The 12890-nt window shown below is 46.3% G+C and overlaps 1 protein-coding gene across 1 annotated transcript; it reads left to right on the top strand.

Moving 5' to 3' along the window:
• Positions 1 to 6198: 6198 nt before the first annotated feature.
• On the top strand, positions 6199 to 12096 carry PGLS (6-phosphogluconolactonase). The gene is made up of 5 exons (XM_066616076.1): positions 6199 to 6625; positions 7403 to 7510; positions 7801 to 7902; positions 9294 to 9434; positions 11580 to 12096. Exons 1-5 carry the CDS (start codon positions 6257 to 6259, stop codon positions 11715 to 11717), a joined length of 858 nt encoding a protein of 285 aa, XP_066472173.1. The 5' UTR covers positions 6199 to 6256; the 3' UTR covers positions 11718 to 12096.
• Positions 12097 to 12890: the final 794 nt, after the last annotated feature.

Below are 12890 nucleotides of genomic sequence, written 5' to 3'. Positions count from 1 at the left end.
TGGAGCAAAAGCCAGAATTTTGTGTGTGTGTTTGTGTGTGAGCGGCCAACACATGGTGATGATGTTGGAAGTAAACATGACTATAGTCAATGTACCTTACTTCCAAATAAAAACACTTTATGATTATAATGACAAACAGGCCTTTTGTGAAACAAGGCATTCTTTTGTAAAGTTGGATTTTCCACACCTATTGTTGGCAACCTTCAGTCTCAAAAGACTATGGTATCGCGCTCTGAATGGTGGTTCTAGAACAGCATCTAGTGTGGCTGAAAAGGCCAATTTGGGAGTGACAATCCCTTCCACACCGGGAGCAAGTGCAGTCTGTCCCTGGTCTGTCTCCCTGGCTATGGGCCTTCCTTCTTTGCCTCTTAGCCTCAGACTGTTGGCCAAGTGTCTCTTCAAACTGGGAAAGGCCATGCTGCACAGCCTGCCTCCAAGCGGGCCGCTCAGAGGCCAGGGTTTCCCACTTGTTGAGGTCCACTCCTAAGGCCTTCAGATCCCTCTTGCAGATATCCTTGTATCGCAGCTGTGGTCTACCTGTAGGGCGCTTTCCTTGCACGAGTTCTCCATAGAGGAGATCCTTTGGGATCCGGCCATCATCCATTCTCACGACATGACCGAGCCAACGCAGGCGTCTCTGTTTCAGCAGTGCATACACCATCAATTTTATTATGCAACAAATATTAGCTTCCTATCTCACAGTTTCTTTTAAAGACGGTGCTTTGGTTGTGGCAATTTAGTGCATTCTGAGTATCCAGAGCATGTTATTTTGGACCTGTGGATAATGTCTTGCATTTTTTTCTCCCACTCTTCCCTTCATACCTTCATCTAGCGCTTCTTAAATAAATGTGCTGAGGCTTAATGCAAAGAACTTTCATGCTCATTTCTGATTCTGTATTTCAAGTGCATTACCATGCTTTTTCACTGCAAGAACTTGCTCCTAGGGTCAAGGCTCCAATTTTGGGTCAAATTTGGGTCTGAGCAGGATAAGTGACCATTCTTTAGAACCCATCAATACAATTATTGCATTAGCTCTGTGCATTACCCATTGCAAACATTCCTGTAAATGACATTGAAATGAATAATGTTTGGGCTGATAGCTGTTCACACCTAACATCTGCCGACTTCTTTGGTAAGCATTTTCAAAGGACGAAGCTACAGCAAGTAGCTCTTCAAACTACCCAGTGTAACTAATGTTCTGATCTTAAAAGTCCCAAGGAAGTACCTGTTGTTCTGCCTCAGAACACTGAGGTCCACTGCTGGTCAGTTTCACACTCTGATTTATAGAGAGGCCATAAATTTATAAGCATTGAAAAAAACAACATGAACAGGAGAGAGGAGATGTTTTATATAAATGACTCTTGGTTACCAGGTAATACAAGTGCCTGGAACTTTAAGAACTGAGGTAGAACAACAGGTACTCAGAACTTTAAGATCAGAACATCAGTTACATCTGTTATATAGTACTGGGTAGTTTGAAGAGCTACTTGTAGCTTCCACCTTTGAAAATGCCTACCAAAGTAGTAGGCAAAATGTTAGGTGTAAACAGCTTTAATTTGAGCGCGGCCTATCAGTCCAAACGTTATTCATTTCAGGCTGCAATCCTATCCACTCTTACCTAGGAGTAAGCCCCATTGACTATAGTGGGACTCTCTTCTGAGTAGTCATGCATAAGATTGAGTTCTTGATGTCACAAATACCAGTTGTGAAAGCCTAAGTATTCTTGTAAATGCCTCTTCTCTGGTAGAGGAATGGGGTTCTTTCTGACTCTTGGGGAGAGCCACTCTCACTACCAGAAGGCAGGGCCAATCACAGATGAAATCTCCAGGGAGGGCTTCCCATCTCCCAGACCGGCTCTTTCTCTGCTGGGGCAGGAAGCGAATCTTCCGAGCTCTGTAGCTCAGCATTTTTCTTTTCTCCAAACAATATTATTCTGCCCTGGCCTTCCTAGTCAGGGCTTGGCTCTCACTCAGGCAAAGGAAGGGTGTTTCCCCCCCCCCAATGCTACTGCATGAGGGAGGCCTGAGGTCTACATGCCAGCTTGGGCCTGGCAGGCCTTTCCCCCTGTGCTTCTGCACAAGGAGGGCCTGACACCTACATGACAACCTAGGCTTAGCAGCTGAGTTGGACCTAGCAGATTTTTTCCCTGTGCTACTGCATGAGGGAAACCTGAGGCCTACATGACAACCTATGCCTAGCAGAATGTGGTACTGCACAAGGGAGCAGAGTGTGCAAGGGAAGCCTGAGATCTACATGCTGATCTGGGCCCAGCAGGCCCCTTTTTTCTCTGTGCTTCTGCACAAGGAAGGCCTGGGGCATACGTACCAACCTAGACCTAGCAGATTATTTTCCCTGTGTACTGCACAAGAGAGACTGAGACTACAATCCTGTCCACACTTACCTAGGAGTAAGTCCCATTGACCATAATGGTGCTTATTTCCAAGTAGACTTGCATAGGATTGTGCTCTCAGACTGTGAAACTGACTTGGGCTTAGCAGACTTTTCCCCCTGTGCTACTTCATGAGAGAGGCCTTTGGGTTACGTGCCAATTTAAGCCTGGCAGGGTCTCCTAACAGGTGTGACAGACAGAGAAGAGGGCACCCAGCAGCAATAGACTCGGAGCCCTCACAGTTATTGGCAGCAATGCGGCTATCATCTCATGGAGGTATTTTCCAACTCTCCAGGACCAGTCTGGGGAGATGGAAAACACTCTCCAGAAGAGAAGAATTCATATGTGATTGGCCCTGCCTCCTGGTAATGGCTTTCCCTAAGAGTCAGGAGTTGCCCCCCCTTCCTCTCCCCAGAACAGAAATTCTCAGGTAAGAAATTCCATTTTTTCATGACAACAGTACAGTATTTCTTTTATGTGTGACAGATGGCCAGGAGAGAGCTTTGCTGTGGAAGAAACCTATCCTGTCCTTTAAAATAGCTTTTTAGTCTGGTATTTAAATGCTGTGATAGGGGCCAAATCTGATTTTACAAGACAAGAAATTCTCCACCCCAGCACCACAATGGAGATGTTTTTGAATTCCATTCCCACCAACTCTGAAGACTTGAGTGGGCAGGCAGGATCATGTGGGAGGAGATGATCCTTCAGGTAATTTGGTATTAAACCATTTTGAACCTTAAAAGTTTTGACAATCTGAAGTCTGTGGAAGGGCTTCAGGGGGTCCACGACCTGGGAGGAAAAACTTGTTTATGTGCATTCTTCTGGGGAGGAGGTCCATAGCTTTTATCAGTTTTTCAAGTGGTGACCCCCAAAAGGATAAGAACTACTGCTATTGACTGTTGCCTCCTTTTGGATGCATGCAGCACATAGATTTTAATAACCAAAGATTCCTCATAATCAGTGGTGTAGCTGGAAGGTGTGCTGCCCTGAGACACACCTTCCAGGGCCATCCCCTCTGAACACAAACAGAGCTGTGCTCTGGTCACGTCTGATGGATTATCTGAGGTCCAGGGAGGCCACACGCAGCCGGGTCTCATAATGTCACTTCCAGTTTTCCCTGGGCCTCAGATTACCCTCTGGACATGTTCTCAATACGTTATGAGTCATAATATCTTATTAGGCACTCAGGCTCTGCATTTTACTTGTGAGCTTTGAATAGATGCCCCAAATCCTATCTAGCAGACTTGAACAGTTTTTTAAAAAATTAATTTAATACATACTCTGCCTTGCAAATGAAACTATCTCCATATTTCTGTTATGTCTTGTTGACATCCTTCAGTCTCGGAAGACTATGGTATCGCGCTCTGAATAGCGTTCTGGAACAGTGTCCTCTTCAGTGTGCGAAGCCTGGGTAAAGTAGATATGGAGGATAGACTGTTACCCATGCAGCAAATCCCCCCTCTCCATGTCGCTGAAATGGTCCAATGGAAAGGCAGAAGCCAATATGGTTGGTTCCAGCGGCGTCACAGGAGTTGCCAGAACGTGACTCTGTTCAGCCATGAACTGCTTCAGGGACTCCGGCTCCAGATTTTGCCTCGAGGTTGACTCCTGAAGCCTTTTCCATAACTGGATGTAGCCACAAGGCAGTGGAGGTTTGGGATCAGAGTTTTCCTTCTCTCAGATGAGCTGCCTTCCCAGGCTAATGAGTCCCATCTACCCGGTGGCTGTTTAGTCGCCTCTTACACCAAGTACAGCCAAACTGAGGGCCTATTCTTATCCCCAGCCCCCAGGGGCTGTTGTTCTGTTATGTAAGCTGCTTTAGAACTTCCTGTTGAAAAGTGGTATATAAATAATAATTTGCAGAGGTCTAACCATGTCAATCTCTTGTGTCAAAAACAACAGAGTCTCGTGCCAGCTTTGGGAAAGGTGAACCTTTCCCACTGCTTCTGTCTGTGATACCTTTCACTTCTGCTGTAATTTTTTGTACTTCATTACCATCTCTTTATGATAGCATGGCCGATGCTTGTTTTGTGTCATAGTTTGGTAACCGAAACGATAGGAAGGATAGGACAGGTGTGAAATAAATAAAAATGAGATGCTAATAAAAGCATCACCAGCTGCAGCTCTCTACAGGAAAAGGGGAAAAAACATATTGCAATCCTGTTTGCTTTCATGTAAATCTGATCAGACTACTCCTGTCTTAACCAAAAGATCTTAACTGAGACTTCCAGTCATGGCTCCTCTTAGGGCCCAATCCTATCCAATTTTCCAGCTCCAGTGTAATCGCACTACAGCCCCAAGGTAAGGGAATAAATGTTCCCATACTTTAAGGAGGCCTCTGGGACTACCTCCCCATCACAGGATGCAGTGCATGCCCCATTGGCATGGCTACACCAGCACTGAAAAATTGGATAGGATTGGGCCCTCAGTTGCCTGGGATACATATACGTATACAAGTTCCATAAGGTTCCTTTTGCCAGCACTTTAAAAGAGCTTTAATTTACTTCCTGAGTGCCTACTCTCTTTTTGCAAAGAAATAGAAAAAGTGTAGAGTAACACGCATGTCTGAACTTTTTGTTTCACTAATTTTTTTCCCCCCTCACTGAAGCAGACATGAATGCAGCTGGGGGGAAACTATGGTGATGTCTTGAACGTTAATGTAGCTGTAATTGTGAATTAGGATATGAACTCCTGTTCTTATGACTATTTATTGGGGGTTGCAGAGTGATGAAATGCCCCGCTGCACAACAAGGAAGGAAGGAAGAGGAAAGGAACGGAACAGAAGGAAAGGAAGAGAGAAAGAAAGAAAAGGTCTCTTGTGCCCTGTCCTATCCAACTTTCCAGCACTAGTGTGGCCGCAACGCAGCCCCAACGTAAGAGAACAAATGTTCCCATATCTTCAGGAGGCCTCTGGGACTGCCTCCCCATCACAGGCTGTAGTGCATGCTCCACTGCCACGGCTGCACTGGCACTGCAAACATTGGTTAGGCTTGGGCCCTGAGTCATGACTGATAGGCTTGGCATGACTGATAGGCTTGGGCTGCTTTGGGCTGCCACTGGTAGGCTTGGGCTGCACTGGCACTGCAAACATTGGCTAGGCTTGAGCCCTGAGTCATGACTGATAGGCTTGGCATGACTGATAGGCTTGGGCTGCCACCGCTTGTGCAACATTTTCATGGCAGACTGTCAGCAGGCTGGTTTGCCTTTGCCTTGCCCAGTCATGTGACCTTTCCCCCAGCAAGCTGGGCACTCATTTTGCCAACCTCAGAAGGATGAAAGGCTGAGCCAACCTCAAGCTGGCTCCCTGAGATCCCAGATCCTTCTGGGGAGAGTTCTCGGCTGCAGTACTGCAACCTCCCACTCTGCACCACCTGGAGTTCCCCCAGAAACTCTTGAATGTCCAGTGATTATAAAAACATAAGAACAGCCCCACTGGATCAGGCCATAGGCCCATCTAGTCCAGCTTCCTGTATCTCACAGCGGCCCACCAAATGCCCCAGGGAGCACACCAGATAACGAGACCTCATCCTGGTGCCCTCCCTTGCATCTGACATAGTCCATTTCTAAAATCAGGAGGCTGCGCATACACATCATGGCCTTTTTAGTGACAGTTCCCCTTTCCCTACAAGATAAGAAACAAGTTTTATGAAAACTCGGGAGTCTCCCGTGGAAAGAATGAGCGCATTACTCTAGCAATTTCCTGCCTCTGTGCTGCTCTTGACCCTTCCCCCTCTCTCGTAATGGCCACTGGCCTCCGTCAGGTGGCACCCAGCTTCCTCTGCTGACGTCACGTGACTGCAGGCTTTCCTTCCGCCCGTGAGCCCTCGACTCCGGTTGGCGCTTCCGCCCGCGCCGCTCCCGCCCGCCATGGGTCCTCCGGTCCCTCGGCCGGGCCTTTCAGTTCCCCCTCTCGGCTGCCCGAGCACCTCGCCCGCCATGCCCGGGTCTTCGGCGCCACGGTGTGGCCCGTCCGCCGCTGCCCCGCCGCCGCAGGTGTCGGTCTTCCCTTCTCCGCAGGAGCTGGGCTCGGCGCTGGCGCAGCTCGTGGCACAGCGGGAGGCGCAGTCCGGGCCCGGCGGGCGCTTCTCCCTGGGCCTGTCGGGCGGGAGCCTGGTGCGGATCCTGGCCCAGGAGCTGCCCGACGCTGCCGCCGCCCCCGCCCGCTGGCTCCTGGCCTTCGTGGACGAGCGCCGGGTGCCGCTGGAGGACCCCGAGAGCAACTACGGCGCCTACAAGGTGGCTGGTGGTGGCGGGCGGAGGGTGGTGGCGCCTCTCGGGGCCTCCTGGGGAAAGAGCCTCCGCTCTGCCCTGGCCTCGCCCTCTGAGCCTCAGCAGTGCAGAGACGGCTGCTTCAGCCCTGCCGAGTTGGTTGGCTCCCCTCCACGTTCCCCCCCCTTGTTTTCTGGGCACAACCAGGTCTCAGAAGTAAGCCCTATTTTGTTCAATGGGGCTTACTCTCAGGAAAGTGCGGTTAGGAGCCTGTTTTGCTTGGCCAGGGACGCACAAGGATCTCGGGGTGGCGCGGAAGCAAACCTCATAGACCCCCGTCCGCAAGGAGCTTGGTTGGCAACCTTCAGTCTCGAAAGACTATGGTATAAGCCTAAAGCACCCGGTATTCCCAGGCGGTCTCCCATCCAAGTACTAGCCAGGCATGACCCTGCTGAGCTTCCAAGTTCAGACAAGATTGGGCATGTTTCTCAATCAGCTATTTTCAGACCGTTTCCTCAGAGCACACTGGAAACTAAAATTCTCAAGGCGCACCATCAGTTTTTTGACAAATGACAAGGCACACTGCACTGACAGCAGGGGCTCGTATCCCCCGCTGACCCAACTAAGAAACGATCCTCCCCCAAACTCCCGTGGTACACTTGCAGACCATCCATGGCACCCCAGTGTGCCACAGCACAGTGGTTGAAAACGGCTGCTCTAAATGTTGAAGGGGAGGGGAGAAAGAGGCCCTTGCCTGGGTGAGGATGACTTCTTTATTGTGTGACTTGTGGTTCCTTATTTCAGTCTCAGCTTCTCTCTAAAATACCTGTCCCTGAAGACCAGATCGTCATCATCAATCCTTCGCTACCAGTAGAAGAGGCAGCTGCAGATTATGCTGCCAAGCTGAAAAAGGTACAGCTGGAAGATGTGCATTTGTGTTGTCAGTTTGGAGATGTTGGTTTGTGTTGTGCAGCTCAGAGCAGGATGCCAGCCTCAATGTCTTAGAAAAGTACATAGGTTCTTCTTGGTTCCTTCTTTCCCCCAATTTTGATAGCTGGGGAGTTATGGTTTTTAAAAAAGTGTTGGCAAAATAAAGTCAACCCTTTCATGTTCTTTAGGGTATCTTTGGGTTCCCCAATCCCTGGCATTGAACATTCAAATAGGCTTCTTTCATGTTTGTTGGTTGTGTTTTTTCCATACAGGCTTTTCAGGGAGAGGATATGCCGGTGTTCGACCTCTTGATCTTGGGAATAGGACCGGATGGGCACACTTGTTCGCTTTTTCCAGATCACCCCCTCTTACAGGTGAGCCAGGAAGGAGAATTGTGGTGGATTTTATCACACCCCTTGGAGCTTAATGAGTAGTAGGAAGTGGCAGGGATGGAGTTTACCCAAATAGCAGAAGCTGAATGTTTACTCAGAAGCTGCTGAGTGTAATTGGATTAAGGCTTACTAATATCCAGCTCAATCCTGTAGTAATTGGACTAAGGCTTGCTAGTATCCAGCTCAGTCCTGTAGACAGGTTGTCCTTTCAAAAAGAGATGTCTTAAACCTTGAAGACCACTGGATGATTTTGGATAGAGTCTAAGCATTTCCTTATCATTCTTTGCTAGATATTGACCAGTTGTTTGTTCTTACCCCTTTTCTCTTTGTCTTGCAACATCTCCTTCCATCTGATACATGACCTTTGATCCTGTCCCTTATTTTGACCCTTACACTCACAGTTCTCTTTTCTAAAGTAGAAACCTGGAGATGTTTGAAATGCATATTTAGGAGTTGTCAGCTACTGTAAAGTCTGCTTGGTTGATTGAATAGGCTGTTTTTAACAGATTACTGGATTCAATTAAACTTAAATTTTGCATTGTACCAGCACTTCATTATAGATACATTTTTCAAATCCTTAAAGTAAGAAATTTCCAACAAAAGCTACTGTTACCGTTGGAAGGAAAGGTCATCTTTTTTATGTTAATGTTTTCTTTTTTATTTCTTGTTACAATAGCACCCCAGAACAAAAATAGCCTTAAAAATTTAAACCTGTGCCCTCAACTCACAGTCCTACAAATTGCCCCTCTTCAGTTAAAAAGCTACAATGAAACTGATTAAAACTTGATGTCCTAGAAGTGGTTGTGATGTATATGTTAGCAAGAATATTGGTTTTGTTTTTGTTTGTTAATTTCCATCGAAGAGATGTGGCTATTTGAATTTTGAGGTGCTTTAGAAATGTTTTAAATTTGACTACTTCAGCAGTCTATACTAAATTTTTTTGAAGCACTGGGTGATCCCAGGACTTCATTTTGTCACTGTCTGCTCACCACCACATGTATTGTAATATCCAGATTCCTGCTTCTTTCTCCCATGTTTATAGGCCCAAATGTTCTGTGAACCTGGCTTGCTGATCTGTGCCATACTGGTCTATCATTGTTTCTGAGAAAACATGTTGATCTATAGCTTTATTTACTTCTTTGTGACACTGGCTGGTTGCCTTCTTTTGTTGTTTAATGTTTTTGGGAATGAATAAAGTCTGAAGAATAATGACTGAAGAAACATTTATGCAAGAAAGTGATGGGAACTTAGAGCCAGCTATTTAAAACATACTCTAATTTTTGGCATAGTATGGCCCAGATTTTGCTATAAAACCCTTAATATTGTTCCCTCCCTCCCTTCCTCTGTGTTTCATATTCTCTTTCCTGTGGCAGGAGCGAGAAAAGATAGTAGCAGCTATTAGTGATTCCCCGAAGCCCCCCCCGGAACGCATCACGCTGACCCTCCCAGTCCTGAATGCAGCCAGGAGTGTGGTGTTTGTTGCCACTGGTGATAGCAAGGCTGCTGTCATAAAGGTAACTTGCATGACATGACTTTTGGTTTTAGGTGTGGCTGTTGCATTAATGGATTTGGCAAAAAACAAAAGGAGTGAGTCATAGCGAAGTGGTTGAATTAGTTGGTGACTGCCAGGAATCTCCAGAGCTGTTAGGACTAGTAGTGCTAAGTTTGATCAGCCTCCTTCGTGGTTGAATTGGGTCCTTGAGTGACTAGCAAATTTCCCTTCTATAGTTTGAGTCCTGTGCTGCTTGTTTCAGAATCCTCAGGTAGAGGGCAGACTTCTCCTTCTCCCACAACAGGCACTGAGGAATTGTGAGGCTCTTAGAACCACTACAGTGTTTGCCTTTCTTTGTGTTCTCAACAAAGAAGGGAAGTTGTACAGTGTTGGCATCTTCTTGAAGCTGCAGCAGCTAGCCATTTGAAAGCAGCTAAACTTTGCCTACTGTGGCATCTGCTGCATTTGCCTGATAGAGAAGAGCAGCTGCTGCCTGAGTAAATGAAATGGCACTGCTTTGAAACGGGTGCAGTTGATCTGGGTGCAAGTTGCTGTGTGGCAGCTGCTCTCTGGGAATGTAGGAAAATGCCAATCCTGAGGACAGACACAGGTCATGGGGAGGCTCTGGGGCGGTGTTTCTTTAAGAAAGTAACATAAATCAATCCTAAGATGAGACCTGATTGCAGGACTTGGGACACCTTCCTCTGCATAACCAGTTTGAAAGATGCTTTTCTAATAGAATTGCTTGCATGCATTCTGCTTTGGCAGTAGTCCATGATGTCCCTGGGGCACCTTCTTTCCCTATCTGATGGCTATGTTCCAGTTTATTCAGACTGAGGATGTGGGTGCGTCTTTTGAAGGAGTGAGATTGACCATGTGCCCTGTGCCCATTGTGGCCGCTTAACTAGGAGGGATCTGGCTGTTTGGATTGCAGAGGCAGTAAATGCATCTTTGGTGGAGAGCAAATTTCCCAAGGAAGCTATTATAAGACCTCTACTGAAAAAAAAACTCTTTGGATTCTCATTCTGGATTTTCATCAGCCATTCTTGGATAAGATGACTGAGAGGGTTGCTGGGCCAGAATGTGGCTACTCAAGTGCTTTTTGGGCACATAGTATGCTTCTTCTGTTACTGATGTTCCATAAGCTGCTCTGACTTCTGGTATGTTTCAAGGTGTTGATTGTCACCTGTCAGGCTTTACATGTTTTGGAACCCAGGTACTTGAAGGACTACATGCTCCCGCATGAGCCTGCCTGCCTGTTGCGTTCATCATCTGAGGCTCTGCTTCGATGAGGTGCAGCTGGGGGGGGGGGGTGCAGGAAAGGGCCTTTTCTGTGGCAGCTCCCTTGTTATGGAATTTCCTCCCCGTGAAGCCCAGCTGACCTTTATGTTGCTTCTTTTCCAGCAGGCAGTCAAGTCATTTTTATTTCATCTGGCTTTCCTTTGATTGCTCTGCCATGCTCTTGGTTTATGTTGCTCATGCTGTCTGCTGGTTTTTGTTTCTGATTTGTTTGACTTGTTCCCTTCTGTTTTGATTTGTTTTGAAGTTTTATTTGGCTGCTAAATTATGTTTTTATTGAAAATGCCAGCCGTCTTATTGACTCCTCTCTTGGAGTAGGAATGGAGCCCATACATTCTAAATAAATAAAGGTGGTTAATGGAGAGAGGCCCTGGGTGGACACCATCAAGGGCAGCTTGCATACTTGAATGGGATGTATGATCTCTTTGCTTCAGAAGGAAAAGAACATTTTGTTAATGTATATATGTGCCAAAAGTGATTATGCAAGCTCAATTGCTTTTGCATGCATGGACTTCTTTTGCATGATTCCGTTTCTGCTATTTGTGAACTGGCAGAGTTGTAGTTTATGCAATGGAATCCCAGACTTAGCCCCTGCATATCCTTCTCAGTCCCCTTCATGGGTTCTGAGACTGGGAATTTACTAATATATTTTTAAGGTTATTCAATGAATGTCATGACTGATGTCCATGCTGAATTTTGAGTTGTGAAACACTGAAGCTTTGAAACCATACAAGAATTTGAAGTCTTAGATTTTAGAAGGTCTGGGATGGGGGGGGAAGGGACTTCAGAATTGTCAGTATTTTGAGTATAATATGCAAATTGTTGCACTTCAAGGTACAGGAGTCTAACATTCTGTTTCTTGGAACAGCGCATTTTGGAAGGTGACGAGGAAAACCCGCTGCCTGCTGCCCTGGTCCAACCTCATACTGGGAAGCTATATTGGTTTTTGGATGAGCCAGCTGCTAAAGAGTTGACGATTCCCTTTGAGAAGCACTCCATCTTGTAGATACTTGTGTCTCACAACCTTTCAGGTTGGGGAGGGGGGAAATCCACTAAGTGAGGGTTGCGGGTGGATCCTGCCTCGTTAACATTCCAGGTCACAGTCTCCACGTCTGGTTGTAGCACTCAGGAGCAGCACTAAACTAACACTGTCTTTTCTTTTCCCCGCCCCCCTTTTTAAGAAGTGGTACGTTTTTTGTGGAGCACTGTGTAATGAAACTGATGATTTCTTTAGTGGGACAGAGTGTGACATTGGAGCACTTGGGTCCACCTACTAGTTCTAAAGGGGGAGTCACAGAGAATGGCATTACAGTCTTTAACATGTGAAAGGTCTAACGTGGTGTAAAGTGAATGCACAATTAAAGATGTAAATTACAGCCACTTTATTTGATAGTGTTTTTCCACCTCTTCTTTGTGTGACTTTTCTTTAAATAGCAAATAGGTGGAGGAGGGAGGCACAATCTCCTTTTTTGGATAGATCTGCACTGGAATGCTGGCAGTGTGTAGTTAGTGTGGCTTTACCATGCTGCAGGCTGTGGTGGAGGCCATTAACTGATTTGGGTTAAAAAGATCGAAGAGCGGGAGTTCATGCTAGGATCAGAGGCCTTGAATTAAGATGAACTGGACCCAATCAGTAAGGCTGCAGTCCTATGTAAACTTAGGTGAGAAGGTGAGAACCCAGCCTTCATATTGCACAGAGTGATGGTAGAATTCTGGATTCTTCCACTTCAGACTGCAGCTGTCGATCATATCTTAGAATGTTTCCCTGTGCAGAAGTCCCCTCCCTGAACTTAACATATGGGCTTATTGGGTAAAAGTGTGGATCTCTCCATGACTTTTGGTTTATTGCACATAAAATATATTTTGTATAGGGGAAAGTTCAAAATATGGCCCTAATTTTATACTCTGCTTTTAAATAGTAGAGAATTCTATCATTTTCTTCAGTATGATGCGTAGATTGGGTTAAAGTCCCACAAAGTATAGTGGGTCTTGCTTCTCAAGAAACATATCAAAGCGTGCTACATATCTGTTGTTCCCAGAAGCTTGAAAGTGATATTGGGCATATAGGTAGGATAGTAAGTACTCAGTAAGCCAGGAAAAGTTAAATTTTGTGGCCTGTATGAATTAGGCACATGCCATGCTCTCCATTGCTGACCTGTGGTCCATATGCAGCAGGAGC

This window comes from Tiliqua scincoides, chromosome 2, assembly GCF_035046505.1.
Source record: "Tiliqua scincoides isolate rTilSci1 chromosome 2, rTilSci1.hap2, whole genome shotgun sequence".
NCBI lineage: Eukaryota > Metazoa > Chordata > Lepidosauria > Squamata > Scincidae > Tiliqua > Tiliqua scincoides.
Note: the sequence above shows the minus strand (reverse complement) of the source record. Positions and strands in the feature narration are given on the sequence as shown.

Excerpts from the sequence above, each read along its gene's own strand:
- PGLS (XM_066616076.1), top strand. The coding sequence starts at position 6,257 with ATGGGTCCTCCGGTCCCTCGGCCGGGCCTTTCAGTTCCCCCTCTCGGC. Across the intron at positions 6,626-7,402 it reads GCAACTACGGCGCCTACAAG|TCTCAGCTTCTCTCTAAAAT; the intron begins GTGGCTGGTGGT and ends TCCTTATTTCAG. Across the intron at positions 7,903-9,293 it reads CAGATCACCCCCTCTTACAG|GAGCGAGAAAAGATAGTAGC; the intron begins GTGAGCCAGGAA and ends TTCCTGTGGCAG.